General features: G+C 53.6%; 1 protein-coding gene across 1 annotated transcript in view; it reads right to left on the bottom strand.

Moving 5' to 3' along the window:
• The window catches only part of LOC134603656 (phospholipid scramblase 1-like), a 48,099-nt gene that overhangs the window by 15,728 nt on the left and 14,879 nt on the right, over positions 1-17,492 (bottom strand). The window contains exons 4-5 of the mRNA XM_063449824.1: positions 16,646-16,688; positions 12,666-12,886 (exon numbers count right to left, since the gene is read on the bottom strand). Of these exons, the coding sequence (XP_063305894.1) occupies positions 12,666-12,886; positions 16,646-16,688 (264 nt within the window). The remainder of the gene's footprint in view (positions 1-12,665; positions 12,887-16,645; positions 16,689-17,492) is intronic.

Raw genomic sequence — 17,492 nt, 5'->3', positions numbered from 1 at the left:
TCAGTACAGGAATAGCAGAGAGAGCTGCAGGGCAGGATGGAGGTGTAGTGACAGAGCTGTGTGTGGGGTCAGTACAGGAATAGCAGAGAGAGTTGCAGGGCAGGATGGAGGTGCAGTGACAGAACTGTGTGGGGGGTCAGTACAGGAATAGCAGAGAGAGCTGCAGGGCAGGATGGAGGTGCAGTGACAGAGCTGTGTGTGGGGTCAGTACAGGAATAGCAGAGAGAGCTGCAGGGCAGGATGGAGGTGCAGTTACAGAGCTGTGTGTGGGGTCAGTACGGGAATAGCAGAGAGAGCTGCAGGGCAGGATGGAGGTATAGTGACAGAGCTGTGTGTGGGGTCAGTACAGGAATAGCAGAGAGAGCTGCAGGGCAGGATGGAGGTGCAGTGACAGAGCTGTGTGTGGGGTCAGTACAGGAATAGCAGAGAGAGATGCAGGGCAGGATGGAGGTTCAGTGACAGAGCTGTGTGTGGGGTCAGTACAGGAATAGCAGAGAGAGCTGCAGGGCAGGATGGAGGTGCAGTGACAGAGCTGTGTGTGGGGTCAGTACAGGAATAGCAGAGAGAGCTGCAGGGCAGGATGGAGGTGCAGTAACAGAGCTGTGTGTGGGGTCAGTACAGGAATAGCAGAGAGAGCTGCAGGGCAGGATGGAGGTGTAGTGACAGAGCTGTGTGTGGGGTCAGTAGAGGAATAGCAGAGAGAGTTGCAGGGCAGGATGGAGGTGCAGTGACAGAACTGTGTGGGGGGTCAATACAGGAATAGCAGAGAGAGCTGCAGGGCAGGATGGAGGTGCAGTGACAGAGCTGTGTGTGGGGTCAGTACGGGAATAGCAGAGAGAGCTGCAGGGCAGGATGGAGGTATAGTGACAGAGCTGTGTGTGGGGTCAGTACAGGAATAGCAGAGAGAGCTGCAGGGCAGGATGGAGGTGCAGTGACAGAGCTGTGTGTGGGGTCAGTACAGGAATAGCAGAGAGAGATGCAGGGCAGGATGGAGGTTCAGTGACAGAGCTGTGTGTGGGGTCAGTACAGGAATAGCAGAGAGAGCTGCAGGGCAGGATGGAGGTGCAGTGACAGAGCTGTGTGTGGGGTCAGTACAGGAATAGCAGAGAGAGCTGCAGGGCAGGATGGAGGTGCAGTGACAGAGCTGTGTGTGGGGTCAGTACAGGAATAGCAGAGAGAGATGCAGGGCAGGATGGAGGTGCAGTGACAGAGCTGTGTGTGGGGTCAGTACAGGAATAGCAGAGAGAGCTGCAGGGCAGGATGGAGGTGTAGTGACAGAGCTGTGTGTGGGGTCAGTACAGGAATAGCAGAGAGAGCTGCAGGGCAGGATGGAGGTTCAGTGACAGAGCTGTGTGTGGGGTCAGTACAGGAATAGCAGAGAGAGCTGCAGGGCAGGATGGAGGTGCAGTGACAGAGCTGTGTGTGGGGTCAGTACAGGAATAGCAGAGAGAGCTGCAGGGCAGGATGGAGGTGCAGTGACAGAGCTGTGTGTGGGGTCAGTACAGGAATAGCAGAGAGAGATGCAGGGCAGGATGGAGGTTCAGTGACAGAGCTGTTTGTGGGGTCAGTACAGGAATAGCAGAGAGAGCTGCAGGGCAGGATGGAGGTGCAGTGACAGAGCTGTGTGTGGGGTCAGTACAGGAATAGCAGAGAGAGCTGCAGGGCAGGATGGAGGTGCAGTGACAGAGCTGTGTGTGGGGTCAGTACAGGAATAGCAGAGAGAGATGCAGGGCAGGATGGAGGTGCAGTGACAGAGCTGTGTGTGGGGTCAGTACAGGAATAGCAGAGAGAGCTGCAGGGCAGGATGGAGGTGCAGTGACAGAGCTGTGTGTGGGGTCAGTACAGGAATAGCAGAGAGAGCTGCAGGGCAGGATGGAGGTGCAGTGACAGAGCTGTGTGTGAGGTCAGTACAGGAATAGCAGAGAGAGCTGCAGGGCAGGATGGAGGTGCAGTGACAGAGCTGTGTGTGGGGTCAGTACAGGAATAGCAGAAAGAGCTGCAGGGCAGGATGGAGGTGCAGTGACAGAGCTGTGTGTGGGGTCAGTACAGGAATAGCAGAGAGAGCTGCAGGGCAGGATGGAGGTGCAGTGACAGAGCTGTGTGTGGGGTCAGTACAGGAATAGGAGAGAGAGCTGCAGGGCAGGATGGAGGTGCAGTGACAGAGCTGTGTGTGGGGTCAGTACAGGAATAGGAGAGAGAGCTGCAGGGCAGGATGGAGGTGCAGTGACAGAGCTGTGTGTGGGGTCAGTACAGGAATAGGAGAGAGAGCTGCAGGGCAGGATGGAGGTGCAGTGACAGAGCTGTGTGTGGGGTCAGTACAGGAATAGCAGAGAGAGCTGCAGGGCAGGATGGAGGTGCAGTGACAGAGCTGTGTGTGGGGTCAGTACAGGAATAGCAGAGAGAGCTGCAGGGCAGGATGGAGGTGTAGTGACAGAGCTGTGTGGGGGGTCAGTACAGGAATAGCAGAGAGAGCTGCAGGGCAGGATGGAGGTGCAGTGACAGAGCTGTGTGTGGGGTCAGTACAGGAATAGCAGAGAGAGCTGCAGGGCAGGATGGAGGTGCAGTCACAGAGCTGTGTGTGGGGTCAGTACAGGAATAGGAGAGAGAGCTGCAGGGCAGGATGGAGGTGTAGTGACAGAGCTGTGTTTGGGGTCAGTACAGGAATAGCAGAGAGAGCTGCAGCGCAGGATGGAGGTGTAGTGACAGAGCTGTGTGTGGGGTCAGTACAGGAATAGCAGAGAGAGCTGCAGGGCAGGATGAAGGTGCAGTGACAGAGCTGTGTGTGGGGTCAGTACAGGAATAGCAGAGAGAGCTGCAGGGCACGATGGAGGTGCAGTGACAGAGCTGTGTGTGGGGTCAGTACAGGAATAGCAGAGAGAGCTGCAGGGCAGGATGGAGGTGTAGTGACAGAGCTGTGTGTGGGGTCAGTACAGGAATAGCAGAGAGAGCTGCAGGGCAGGATGGAGGTGTAGTGACAGAGCTGTGTGGGGGGTTAGTACAGGAATAGCAGAGAGCTGCAGGGCAGGATGGAGGTGCAGTGACAGAGCTGTGTGGGGGGTCAGTACAGGAATAGCAGAGAGAGCTGCAGGGCAGGATGGAGGTGCAGTGACAGAGCTGTGTGTGGGGTCAGTACAGGAATAGCAGAGAGAGCTGCAGGGCAGGATGGAGGTGCAGTGACAGAGCTGTGTGTGGGGTCAGTACAGGAATAGCAGAGAGAGCTACAGGGCAGGATGGAGGTGCAGTGACAGAGCTGTGTGTGGGGTCAGTACAGGAATAGCAGAGAGAGCTGCAGGGCAGGATGGAGGTGTAGTGACAGAGCTGTGTGTGGGGTCAGTACAGGAATAGCAGAGAGAGCTGCAGGGCAGGATGGAGGTGCAGTGACAGAGCTGTGTGTGGGGTCAGTACAGGAATAGCAGAGAGAGCTGCAGGGCAGGATGGAGGTGCAGTGACAGAGCTGTGTGTGGGGTCAGTACAGGAATAGCAGAGAGAGCTGCAGGGCAGGATGGAGGTGCAGTGACAGAGCTGTGTGTGGGGTCAGTACAGGAATAGCAGAGAGAGCTGCAGGGCAGGATGGAGGTGCAGTGACAGAGCTGTGTTTGGGGTCAGTACAGGAATAGCAGAGAGAGCTGCAGGGCAGGATGGAGGTGCAGTAACAGAGCTGTGTGTGGGGTCAGTACAGGAATAGCAGAGAGAGCTGCAGGGCAGGATGGAGGTGCAGTGACAGAGCTGTGTGTGGGGCCAGTACAGGAATAGCAGAGAGAGCTGCAGGGCAGGATGGAGGTGTAGTGACAGAGCTGTGTGTGGGGTCAGTACAGGAATAGCAGAGAGAGATGCAGGGCAGGATGGAGGTGTAGTGACAGAGCTGTGTGTGGGGTCAGTAGAGGAATAGCAGAGAGAGTTGCAGGGCAGGATGGAGGTGCAGTGACAGAACTGTGTGGGGGGTCAGTACAGGAATAGCAGAGAGAGCTGCAGGGCAGGATGGAGGTGTAGTGACAGAGCTGTGTGTGGGGTCAGTAGAGGAATAGCAGAGAGAGTTGCAGGGCAGGATGGAGGTGCAGTGACAGAACTGTGTGGGGGGTCAGTACAGGAATAGCAGAGAGAGCTGCAGGGCAGGATGGAGGTGCAGTGACAGAGCTGTTTGTGGGGTCAGTACAGGAATAGCAGAGAGAGCTGCAGGGCAGGATGGAGGTGCAGTTACAGAGCTGTGTGTGGGGTCAGTACGGGAATAGCAGAGAGAGCTGCAGGGCAGGATGGAGGTATAGTGACAGAGCTGTGTGTGGGGTCAGTACAGGAATAGCAGAGAGAGCTGCAGGGCAGGATGGAGGTGCAGTGACAGAGCTGTGTGTGGGGTCAGTACAGGAATAGCAGAGAGAGATGCAGGGCAGGATGGAGGTTCAGTGACAGAGCTGTGTGTGGGGTCAGTACAGGAATAGCAGAGAGAGCTGCAGGGCAGGATGGAGGTGCAGTGACAGAGCTGTGTGTGGGGTCAGTACAGGAATAGCAGAGAGAGCTGCAGGGCAGGATGGAGGTGCAGTGACAGAGCTGTGTGTGGGGTCAGTACAGGAATAGCAGAGAGAGATGCAGGGCAGGATGGAGGTGCAGTGACAGAGCTGTGTGTGGGGTCAGTACAGGAATAGCAGAGAGAGCTGCAGGGCAGGATGGAGGTGTAGTGACAGAGCTGTGTGTGGGGTCAGTACAGGAATAGCAGAGAGAGCTGCAGGGCAGGATGGAGGTTCAGTGACAGAGCTGTGTGTGGGGTCAGTACAGGAATAGCAGAGAGAGCTGCAGGGCAGGATGGAGGTGCAGTGACAGAGCTGTGTGTGGGGTCAGTACAGGAATAGCAGAGAGAGCTGCAGGGCAGGATGGAGGTGCAGTGACAGAGCTGTGTGTGGGGTCAGTACAGGAATAGCAGAGAGAGATGCAGGGCAGGATGGAGGTTCAGTGACAGAGCTGTGTGTGGGGTCAGTACAGGAATAGCAGAGAGAGCTGCAGGGCAGGATGGAGGTGCAGTGACAGAGCTGTGTGTGGGGTCAGTACAGGAATAGCAGAGAGAGCTGCAGGGCAGGATGGAGGTGCAGTGACAGAGCTGTGTGTGGGGTCAGTACAGGAATAGCAGAGAGAGATGCAGGGCAGGATGGAGGTGCAGTGACAGAGCTGTGTGTGGGGTCAGTACAGGAATAGCAGAGAGAGCTGCAGGGCAGGATGGAGGTGCAGTGACAGAGCTGTGTGTGGGGTCAGTACAGGAATAGCAGAGAGAGCTGCAGGGCAGGATGGAGGTGCAGTGACAGAGCTGTGTGTGAGGTCAGTACAGGAATAGCAGAGAGAGCTGCAGGGCAGGATGGAGGTGCAGTGACAGAGCTGTGTGTGGGGTCAGTACAGGAATAGCAGAAAGAGCTGCAGGGCAGGATGGAGGTGCAGTGACAGAGCTGTGTGTGGGGTCAGTACAGGAATAGCAGAGAGAGCTGCAGGGCAGGATGGAGGTGCAGTGACAGAGCTGTGTGTGGGGTCAGTACAGGAATAGGAGAGAGAGCTGCAGGGCAGGATGGAGGTGCAGTGACAGAGCTGTGTGTGGGGTCAGTACAGGAATAGGAGAGAGAGCTGCAGGGCAGGATGGAGGTGCAGTGACAGAGCTGTGTGTGGGGTCAGTACAGGAATAGGAGAGAGAGCTGCAGGGCAGGATGGAGGTGCAGTGACAGAGCTGTGTGTGGGGTCAGTACAGGAATAGCAGAGAGAGCTGCAGGGCAGGATGGAGGTGCAGTGACAGAGCTGTGTGTGGGGTCAGTACAGGAATAGCAGAGAGAGCTGCAGGGCAGGATGGAGGTGCAGTGACAGAGCTGTGTGTGGGGTCAGTACAGGAATAGCAGAGAGAGCTGCAGGGCAGGATGGAGGTGCAGTGACAGAGCTGTGTGTGGGGTCAGTACAGGAATAGTAGAGAGGGCTGCAGGGCAGGATGGAGGTGCAGTGACAGAGCTGTGTGGGGTGTCAGTACAGGAATAGCAGAGAGAGCTGCAGGGCAGGATGGAGGTGTAGTGACAGAGCTGTGTGTGGGGTCAGTACAGGAATAGCAGAGAGAGCTGCAGGGCAGGATGGAGGTGCAGTGACAGAGCTGTGTGTGGGGTCAGTACAGGAATAGCAGAGAGAGCTGCAGGGCAGGATGGAGGTGTAGTGACAGAGCTGTGTGTGGGGTCAGTACAGGAATAGCAGAGAGAGCTGCAGGGCAGGATGGAGGTGCAGTGACAGAGCTGTGTGTGTGGTTAGTACAGGAATAGCAGAGAGAGCTGCAGGGCAGGATGGAGGTGCAGTGACAGAGCTGTGTGTGGGGTCAGTACAGGAATAGCAGTGAGAGCTGCAGGGCACGATGGAGGTGCAGTGACAGAGCTGTGTGTGGGGTCAGTACAGGAATAGCAGAGAGAGCTGCAGGGCAGGATGGAGGTGTAGTGACAGAGCTGTGTGTGGGGTCAGTACAGGAATAGCAGAGAGAGCTGCAGGGCAGGATGAAGGTGCAGTGACAGAGCTGTGTGTGGGGTCAGTACAGGAATAGCAGAGAGAGCTGCAGGGCACGATGGAGGTGCAGTGACAGAGCTGTGTGTGGGGTCAGTACAGGAATAGCAGAGAGAGCTGCAGGGCAGGATGGAGGTGTAGTGACAGAGCTGTGTGTGGGGTCAGTACAGGAATAGCAGAGAGAGCTGCAGGGCAGGATGGAGGTGTAGTGACAGAGCTGTGTGGGGGGTTAGTACAGGAATAGCAGAGAGCTGCAGGGCAGGATGGAGGTGCAGTGACAGAGCTGTGTGGGGGGTCAGTACAGGAATAGCAGAGAGAGCTGCAGGGCAGGATGGAGGTGCAGTGACAGAGCTGTGTGTGGGGTCAGTACAGGAATAGCAGAGAGAGCTGCAGGGCAGGATGGAGGTGCAGTCACAGAGCTGTGTGTGGGGTCAGTACAGGAATAGGAGAGAGAGCTGCAGGGCAGGATGGAGGTGTAGTGACAGAGCTGTGTTTGGGGTCAGTACAGGAATAGCAGAGAGAGCTGCAGCGCAGGATGGAGGTGTAGTGACAGAGCTGTGTGTGGGGTCAGTACAGGAATAGCAGAGAGAGCTGCAGGGCAGGATGAAGGTGCAGTGACAGAGCTGTGTGTGGGGTCAGTACAGGAATAGCAGAGAGAGCTGCAGGGCACGATGGAGGTGCAGTGACAGAGCTGTGTGTGGGGTCAGTACAGGAATAGCAGAGAGAGCTGCAGGGCAGGATGGAGGTGTAGTGACAGAGCTGTGTGTGGGGTCAGTACAGGAATAGCAGAGAGAGCTGCAGGGCAGGATGGAGGTGTAGTGACAGAGCTGTGTGGGGGGTTAGTACAGGAATAGCAGAGAGCTGCAGGGCAGGATGGAGGTGCAGTGACAGAGCTGTGTGGGGGGTCAGTACAGGAATAGCAGAGAGAGCTGCAGGGCAGGATGGAGGTGCAGTGACAGAGCTGTGTGTGGGGTCAGTACAGGAATAGCAGAGAGAGCTGCAGGGCAGGATGGAGGTGCAGTGACAGAGCTGTGTGTGGGGTCAGTACAGGAATAGCAGAGAGAGCTGCAGGGCAGGATGGAGGTGCAGTGACAGAGCTGTGTGTGGGGTCAGTACAGGAATAGCAGAGAGAGCTGCAGGGCAGGATGGAGGTGCAGTGACAGAGCTGTGTGTGGGGTCAGTACAGGAATAGCAGAGAGAGCTGCAGGGCAGGATGGAGGTGCAGTGACAGAGCTGTGTGTGGGGTCAGTACAGGAATAGCAGAGAGAGCTGCAGGGCAGGATGGAGGTGCAGTGACAGAGCTGTGTGTGGGGTCAGTACAGGAATAGCAGAGAGAGCTGCAGGGCAGGATGGAGGTGCAGTGACAGAGCTGTGTTTGGGGTCAGTACAGGAATAGCAGAGAGAGCTGCAGGGCAGGATGGAGGTGCAGTAACAGAGCTGTGTGTGGGGTCAGTACAGGAATAGCAGAGAGAGCTGCAGGGCAGGATGGAGGTGCAGTGACAGAGCTGTGTGTGGGGCCAGTACAGGAATAGCAGAGAGAGCTGCAGGGCAGGATGGAGGTGTAGTGACAGAGCTGCGTGTGGGGTCAGTACAGGAATAGCAGAGAGAGCTGCAGGGCAGGATGGAGGTGTAGTGACAGGGCTGTGTGTGGGGTTAGTACAGGAATAGCAGAGAGAGCTGCAGGGCAGGATGGAGGTGTAGTGACAGAGCTGTGTGTGGGGTCAGTACAGGAATAGCAGAGAGAGCTGCAGGGCAGGATGGAGGTGCAGTGACAGAGCTGTGTGTGGGGGTCAGTGCAGGAATAGTAGAGAGAGCTGCAGGGCAGGATGGAGGTGTAGTGACAGAGCTGTGTGTGGGGTCAGTACAGGAATAGCAGAGAGAGCTGCAGGGCAGGATGGGGGTGTAGTGACAGAGCTGTGTGTAGGGTCAGTACAGGAATAGCAGAGAGAGCTGCAGGGCAGGATGGAGGTGCAGTGACAGATCTGTGTGTAGGGTCAGTACAGGAATAGCAGAGAGAGCTGCAGGGCAGGATGGGGGTGTAGTGACAGAGCTGTGTGTGGGGTCAGTACAGGAATAGCAGAGAGCTGCAGGGCTGGATGGAGGTGCAGTGACAGAGCTGTGTGCGGGGTCAGTACAGGAATAGCAGACAGAGCTGCAGGGCAGGATGGAGGTGCAGTGACAGAGCTGTGTGTGTGGGGGGGGGGGGGGTCAGTACAGGAATAGCAGAGAGAGCTGCAGGGCAGGATGGAGGTGCAGTGACAGAGCTGTGTGGGGTCAGTACAGAAATCGCAGAGAGCTGCCTGGCAGGATGGAGGTGCAGTGACAGAGCTGTGTGTGGGGTCAGTACAAGAATAGCAGAGAGAGCTGCAGGGCAGGATGGAGGTGCAGTGACAGAGCTGTGTGTGGGGTCAGTACAGGAATAGCAGAGAGAGCTGCAGGGCAGGATGGAGGTGCAGTGACAGAGCTGTGTGTGGGGTCAGTACAAGAATAACAGAGAGAGCTGCAGGGCAGGATGGAGGTGTAGTGACAGAGCTGTGTGTGGGGTCAGTACAGGAATAGCAGAGAGAGCTGCAGGGCAGGATGGAGGTGTAGTGACAGAGCTGTGTGTGTGGTCAGTACAGGAATAGCAGAGAGAGCTGCAGGGCAGGATGGAGGTGCAGTGACAGAGCTGTGTGTGGGGTCAGTACAGGAATAGCAGAGAGAGCTGCAGGGCAGGATGGAGGTGTAGTGACAGAGCTGTGTGTGGGGTCAGTACAGGAATAGCAGAGAGAGCTGCAGGGTAGGATGGAGGTGTAGTGACAGAGCTGTGTGTGGGGTAAGTACAGGAATAGCAGAGAGAGCTGCAGGGCAGGATGGAGGTGTAGTGACAGAGCTGTGTGTGGGGTCAGTACAGGAATAGCAGAGAGAGCTGCAGGGTAGGATGGAGGTGTAGTGACAGAGCTGTGTGTGGGGTCAGTACAGGAATAGCAGAGAGAGCTGCAGGGCAGGATGGAGGTGTAGTGACAGAGCTGTGTGTGGGGTCAGTACAGGAATAGCAGAGAGAGCTGCAGGGCAGGATGGAGGTGCAGTGACAGAGCTGTGTGTGGGGTCAGTACAGGAATAGCAGAGAGAGCTGCAGGGCAGGATGGAGGTGCAGTGACAGAGCTGTGTGTGGGGTCAGTACAGGAATAGCAGAGAGAGCTGCAGGGTAGGATGGAGGTGTAGTGACAGAGCTGTGTGTGGGGTAAGTACAGGAATAGCAGAGAGAGCTGCAGGGCAGGATGGAGGTGTAGTGACAGAGCTGTGTGTGGGGTCAGTACAGGAATAGCAGAGAGAGCTGCAGGGTAGGATGGAGGTGTAGTGACAGAGCTGTGTGTGGGGTACGTACAGGAATAGCAGAGAGAGCTGCAGGGCAGGATGGAGGTGCAGTGACAGAGCTGTGTGTGGGGTCAGTACAGGAATAGCAGAGAGAGCTGCAGGGCAGGATGGAGGTGCAGTGACAGAGCTGTGTGTGGGGTCAGTACAGGAATAGCAGAGAGAGCTGCAGGGCAGGATGGAGGTGCAGTGACAGAGCTGTGTGTGGGGTCAGTACAGGAATAGCAGAGAGCTGCAGGGCAGGATGGAGGTGCAGTGACAGAGCTGTGTGGGGGGTCAGTACAGGAATAGCAGAGTGAGCTGCAGGGTAGGATGGAGGTGTAGTGACAGAGCTGTGTGTGGGGTAAGTACAGGAATAGCAGAGGGAGCTGCAGGGCAGGATGGAGGTGTAGTGACAGAGCTGTGTGTGGGGTCAGTACAGGAATAGCAGAGAGAGCTGCAGGGTAGGATGGAGGTGTAGTGACAGAGCTGTGTGTGGGGTAAGTACAGGAATAGCAGAGAGAGCTGCAGGGCAGGATGGAGGTGCAGTGACAGAGCTGTGTGTGGGGTCAGTACAGGAATAGCAGAGAGAGCTGCAGGGTAGGATGGAGGTGTAGTGACAGAGCTGTGTGTGGGGTAAGTACAGGAATAGCAGAGAGAGCTGCAGGGCAGGATGGAGGTGTAGTGACAGAGCTGTGTGTGGGGTCAGTACAGGAATAGCAGAGAGAGCTGCAGGGTAGGATGGAGGTGTAGTGACAGAGCTGTGTGTGGGGTAAGTACAGGAATAGCAGAGAGAGCTGCAGGGCAGGATGGAGGTGCAGTGACAGAGCTGTGTGTGGGGTCAGTACAGGAATAGCAGAGGGAGCTGCAGGGCAGGATGGAGGTGCAGTGACAGAGCTGTGTGTGGGGTCAGTACAGGAATAGCAGAGAGCTGCAGGGCAGGATGGAGGTGCAGTGACAGAGCTGTGTGGGGGGTCAGTACAGGAATAGCAGAGTGAGCTGCAGGGTAGGATGGAGGTGTAGTGACAGAGCTGTGTGTGGGGTAAGTACAGGAATAGCAGAGGGAGCTGCAGGGCAGGATGGAGGTGTAGTGACAGAGCTGTGTGTGGGGTCAGTACAGGAATAGCAGAGCTGCAGGGTAGGATGGAGGTGTAGTGACAGAGCTGTGTGTGGGGTAAGTACAGGAATAGCAGAGAGAGCTGCAGGGTGGGATGGAGGTGCAGTGACAGAGCTGTGTGTGGGGTCAGTACAGGAATAGCAGAGAGAGCTGCAGGGCAGGATGGAGGTGCAGTGACAGAGCTGTGTGTGGGGTCAGTACAGGAATAGCAGAGAGAGCTGCAGGGCTGGATGGAGGTGCGGTGACAGAGCTGTATGTGGGGTCAGTACAGGAATAGCAGAGAGAGCTGCAGGGCATGATGGAGGTGCAGTGACAGAGCTGTGTGTGGGGTCAGTACAGGAATAGCAGAGAGAGCTGCAGGGCAGGATGGAGGTGCAGTGACAGAGCTGTGTGTGGGGTCAGTACATGAATAGCAGAGAGAGCTGCAGGGCAGGATGGAGGTGCACTAACAGAGCTGTGTGTAGGGTCAGTACAGGAATAGCAGAGAGAGCTGCAGGGCAGGATGGAGGTGCAGTGACAGAGCTGTGTGTGGGGTCAGTACAGGAATAGCAGAGAGAGCTGCAGGGCAGGATGGAGGTGCAGTGACAGAGCTGTGTGGGGGGTCAGTACAGGTATAACAGAGAGCTGCAGGGCAGGATGGAGGTGCAGTGACAGAGCTGTGTGTGGGGTCAGTACAGGAATAGCAGAGAGAGCTGCAGGGCAGGATGGAGGTGCAGTGACAGAGCTGTGTGTGGGGTCAGTACAGGAATAGCAGAGAGAGAGCTGCAGGGCAGGATGGAGGTGCAGTGACAGAGCTGTGTGTGGGGTCAGTACAGGAATAGCAGAGAGAGCTGCAGGGCTGGATGGAGGTGCGGTGACAGAGCTGTATGTGGGGTCAGTACAGGAATAGCAGAGAGAGCTGCAGGGCAGGATGGAGGTGCAGTGACAGAGCTGTGTGTGGGGTCAGTACAGGAATAGCAGAGAGAGCTGCAGGGCAGGATGGAGGTGCAGTGACAGAGCTGTGTGTGGGGTCAGTACATGAATAGCAGAGAGAGCTGCAGGGCAGGATGGAGGTGCACTAACAGAGCTGTGTGTAGGGTCAGTACAGGAATAGCAGAGAGAGCTGCAGGGCAGGATGGAGGTGCAGTGACAGAGCTGTGTGTGGGGTCAGTACAGGAATAGCAGAGAGAGCTGCAGGGCAGGATGGAGGTGCAGTGACAGAGCTGTGTGGGGGGTCAGTACAGGAATAACAGAGAGCTGCAGGGCAGGATGGAGGTGCAGTGGTATAGATACGATACATAGGTAGACAGACAGACAGACAGACGTTAGCATTAACTTTTAAAGGATGATCAATGTTTCGGCCACACCTGGGATTACTAAGTGAATATTTACAACATGAATTGTTCTTCAATTAATGCGCCAAGTCATGTGACCAGTGCCATGGCATGTGCTGGAAGTCATCACTATGGTGATAACATTGTGAAAAAATGCGTGAATCAGGTAAAATAAGCGACTAAAATGAATTAAATGAAGTGAGTGACTCCAATAACGAACAGTTTGTCAGACATTTATCAATATATTATATTAGACATGCTTAGTTGGGGCCTAACGTTGCCCCATGGTTGTAGATATGTCTGCATTCTGTGAGGTAGGTACCCGGGCATTATGTATTAGCAGGTAAGTGGCGGTATTTGTTTTCTCGCTATATTAGGTATTTTGTGGCAGGGAAGGTTACCTCCTGTAGGCAGCACGAGAAGCAGCAGCTCGCACATTTCAGTGGACGAATGAAATGAATGACCTCTCGTCCCGAAGAGTCAAAGACTTGGAGTGTGAGAGGACGGAGAGAGCCACAGCACCAGCGTGCACACAGCGAGCTCCGCTCCCGCACTGAGAATACTCGCTGACCCATACTGTTCCTCAATTCATACTGATTGCAGGTCTCAAAACCGGTGATGGCTGGGGGGGAGGAGGGAGAAAAGGTAAAATGGGGGAGTGAAGGAGAGGGGTGTAGGTAAGATGAGGGGAGGAAGGTGTAGATGGAGAGGAAGGTTAAAGAGACAGACAGGGCAAGGAAGGTGGGGAGTAGGTGAGAATTACAGACGGGCAGTACAATACAATAAATACAAAGCATTATCGGTAACATCCTATATTAAAACATACATTGGGTCTATTGCACCCCAGTTTTGTAACGACCACTCTTTCTCTGACTGTCAGAATTGTTCAGATTTTGCATTTCTTGTTAATCTTTTCATATCGAGCTTAATATCTCAAAATCACAAATTTAATGAAAAGAAAAGAAAATGGGAGAAGAGATTGTCACGATCACAGGTCAAAGGTTACGGACAGCCGAGGACATTGACAATGCTAGTATGTGACAGGGTGTGTCATTGTGATCTGTGTAGATACAGCAGTGTGTGTGTTCCTTTAAATAGTTCCATACAGACATTGCAATGTGTGTCCCTTTAAAGACATTGCAATATGTGTGTCTGTAACGGAGCTCCCTGTACCCGGCTGGGTACCTCCGCCAAGGACCGCTTCCTAGCTGGAACAGGGGAAAACCTCAGGGTTCCTGCCCCAGTTGCCGTGGCTTGACTGGGGTCCTCCTAGAGCCGCTCCGTCCTCGAGCATGATAGGGGACCAGCTCTATTCCTTCTCAGGGAGTTGACGACACAAAGCCCTGGGAGCTCTAGTACTTACAAGGTTTTTCCCCGCCGACTCCTCCACGAGCTGGAACAAGGTGCTGAGCAGTGCTTTAAAGTGTTCCATACAGACATTGCAGTGTGTGTCCCTTTAACGTGTCCCTTACAGACATTGCAGTGTGTGTCCCTTTAACGTGTTCCTTACAGACATTGCAGTGTGTGTCCCTTTAACGTGTTCCTTACAGACATTGCAGTGTGTGTGTCCCTTTAACGTGTTCCTTACAGGCATTGCAGTGTGTGTCCCTTTAACGTGTTCCTTACAGGCATTGCAGTGTGTGTCCCTTTAACGTGTTCCTTACAGACATTGCAGTGCGTGTCCCCCTTTAACGTGTTCGTTACAGACATTGCAGTGTGTGTCCCTTTAACGTGTTCGTTACAGACATTGCAGTGTGCGTCCCTTTAACGTGCTCCTTACAGACATTGCAGTGTGTGTGTCCCTTTAACGTGTTCCTTACAGACATTGCAGTGTGTGTGTCCCTTTAACGTGTCCCTTACAGACATTGCAGTGTGTGTGTCCCTTTAACGTGTTCCTTACAGACATTGCAGTGTGTGTCCCTTTAACGTGTTCCTTACAGACATTGCAGTGTGTGTCCCTTTAACGTGTTCCTTACAGACATTGCAGTGTGTGTGTCCCTTTAACGTGTTCCTTACAGACATTGCAGTGTGTGTCCCTTTAACGTGTTCCTTACAGACATTGCAGTGTGTGTCCCTTTAACGTGTTCCTTACAGACATTGCAGTGTGTGTCCCTTTAACGTGTTCCTTACAGACATTGCAGTGTGTGTCCCTTTAACGTGTTCCTTACAGACATTGCAGTGTGTGTGTCCCTTTAACATGTTCCTTACAGACATTGCAGTGTGTGTCCCTTTAACGTGTTCCTTACAGACATTGCAGTGTGTGTGTCCCTTTAACGTGTTCCTTACAGACATTGCAGTGTGTGTCCCTTTAACGTGTTCCTTACAGACATTGCAGTGTGTGTGTCCCTTTAACGTGTTCCTTACAGACATTGCAGTGTGTGTCCCTTTAACGTGTTCCTTACAGACATTGCAGTGTGTGTCCCTTTAACGTGTTCCTTACAGACATTGCAGTGTGTGTCCCTTTAACGTGTTCCTTACAGACATTGCAGTGTGTGTGTCCCTTTAACGTGTTCCTTACAGACATTGCAGTGTGTGTCGCTTTAACGTGTTCCTTACAGACATTGCAGTGTGTGTCCCTTTAACGTGTTCCTTACAGACATTGCAGTGTGTGTCCCTTTAACGTGTTCCTTACAGACATTGCAGTGTGTGTCCCTTTAACGTGTTCCTTACAGACATTGCAGTGTGCGTATCCCTTTAACGTGTTCCTTACAGACATTGCAGTGTGTGTCCCTTTAACGTGTTCCTTACAGACATTGCAGTGTGTGTCGCTTTAACGTGTTCCTTACAGACATTGCAGTGTGTGTCGCTTTAACGTGTTCCTTACAGACATTGCAGTGTGTGTCGCTTTAACGTGTTCCTTACAGACATTGCAGTGTGTGTCGCTTTAACGTGTTCCTTACAGACATTGCAGTGTGCGTCCCTTTAACGTGCTCCTTACAGACATTAGAAACATAGAATGTGACGGCAGATAAGAACCATTCGGCCCATCTAGTCTGCCCAATGTTCTAAATACTTTCATTAGTCCCTGGCCTTATCTTATAGTTAGGATAGCCTTATGCCTATCCCACGCATGCTTAAACTCCTTTACTGTGTTAACCTCTACCACTTCAGCTGGAAGGCTATTCCATGCATCCACTACCCTCTCAGTAAAGTAATACTTCCTGATATTTTTTTTAAACCTTTGTCCCTCTAATTTAAGACTATGTCCTCTTGTTGTGGTAGTTTTTCTTCTTTTAAATATAGTCTCCTCCTTTACTGTGTTGATTTCTTTTTACATGTGAATTGCAATGTGTGTGTCCCTAAACCCTCTAGCTGGTATTTGGGGATTTTTTCCGGTTTACGATGACTCCCCATTGCTCTCTGTTGGTGAAACTGGAAAATGCATTGATTTGTATGAACACAATATGCTAATTTGGAAATTGCCAATAACGGACCAGTTGCCTCTGGATATCAGTGTTTTTCCATATTTAGGAAAGTTCTGATTGTGTTATAGATTGATGTATTATTATGTTACTTGTTCTACAAAGTTATGTGTGTTTGTTTCTATTTATTTGGATTTCACCACATTTTGAAGGACAAGTCTCCAAAGGCCAGCCCTTGGCCAAACACGGTTACTGTGTTCATTCCATTGGGATCTGTCGGCGTACGAGACACAGTGTCCTTACACACGGTGCAGTGCATCTCCCTATAAGGTACTTCTAAACGGACAATCCCGGGTACTGTATTATCGTACTCGTTACACTCGCTTGGCCTTTAATTGGTGTAACGGATTAACAAGGAATCGGTAGAAAGTCAGGTGATGTGTTTGCAGTGTTCGTTCTGCTTTCGCACTTATAGTAAGATTTCCAAAGCACATTTTAAGGGACAATCCAGACACCTGAAGCTGAAGTGTGAAGTGTTTTCATTGTGCAAAAAGTGCAGATTTCAACAGTGATTGTCACTTTTATAAAATAACCTTGTTACACTCCTGGCTGCCAATCATAGCACCTGCCTGGCAGTCTGATTGGACAGTCACAGAAAGCGTGGGCGGAGTTAGAAGGGGAGGGCTTGCAAAGGGTGCAGACGCGAGATCTACAGGTTTTACAAGCTGTTTGAAGATATACCCCAGAGGAATATAGTTTTGATTAAATGTCTACTAAATAATGAATTTTATTTTTCAGTATTTGGGCATTGGAGTGTTCCCTATAATTCACTGTTTATAACGGAAACTTAAAAATTCTCCAAGATGGCTCTGCTTTCATACTCGGCCTTACATTTGAAATTCATTTTGCATTTACTGTTTAGTACATAACCTTGGTACATAAATATTTTGTTTATTTTCTTTGTCTGAGTTTCTGTGTGATCCCGACCAGACCCGTTTCATTTCTATAAAATCACTTGCCTTCCAGCAGCTCTGTTTTCTGGTGAATTAGAATTTGGTCAATCTGAAAAGCAATTAGATGAAAAGCATTAAAAATCAGCAATCATAAAATGGCAGAGCAACAGTGCTGCGCTAAGCAGATATCAGCCCCGGCGGGCAAGGCAGCCGACCCCGACAGGCACAGCAGACACAGCAGCCGACCCCGACAGGCACACAGGCACCGAATACACGGCAGCCAACCCCGACAAGCACACAGGCACCACAGACACGGCAGCCGACCCCAACAGGCACCGCAGACACGGCAGCCGACCCCCGACAGGCACACAGGCACCGCAGACACGGCAGCCGACCCCGACAGGCACACAGGCACCGCAGACACGGCAGCCAATCCCCGACAGGCACACAGGCACCGCAGACACGGCAGCCGACCCCGACAGGCACACAGGCACCGCAGACACGGCAGCCAACCGCCGACAGGCACCGCAGACACGGCGGCCAACCCCTGACAGGCACACAGGCACCGCAGACACGGCAGCCGACCCAGACAGACACTCAGGCACCGTAGACACGGCAGCCGACCCAGACAGGCACTCAGGCAACGCAGACACGCAGCCGACCCCGACAGGCACACAGGCACTGCAGACACGGCAGCCGACCCAGACAGGCACTCAGGCACCGCAGACACGGCAGACGACCCAGACAGGCACTCAGGCACCGCAGACACGGCAGACGACCCAGACAGGCACTCAGGCACCGCAGACACGGCAGACGACCCAGACAGGCACTCAGGCACCGCAGACACGGCAGCCGATCCCGACAGGCACTCAGGCACCGCAGACACGGCAGCCGACCCCCGACAGGAACTCAG

Source organism: Pelobates fuscus, chromosome 3 (assembly GCF_036172605.1).
Source record: "Pelobates fuscus isolate aPelFus1 chromosome 3, aPelFus1.pri, whole genome shotgun sequence".
In the NCBI taxonomy this organism is placed as follows: domain Eukaryota; kingdom Metazoa; phylum Chordata; class Amphibia; order Anura; family Pelobatidae; genus Pelobates; species Pelobates fuscus.
This window is presented reverse-complemented; position numbering and strand designations above follow the sequence as displayed.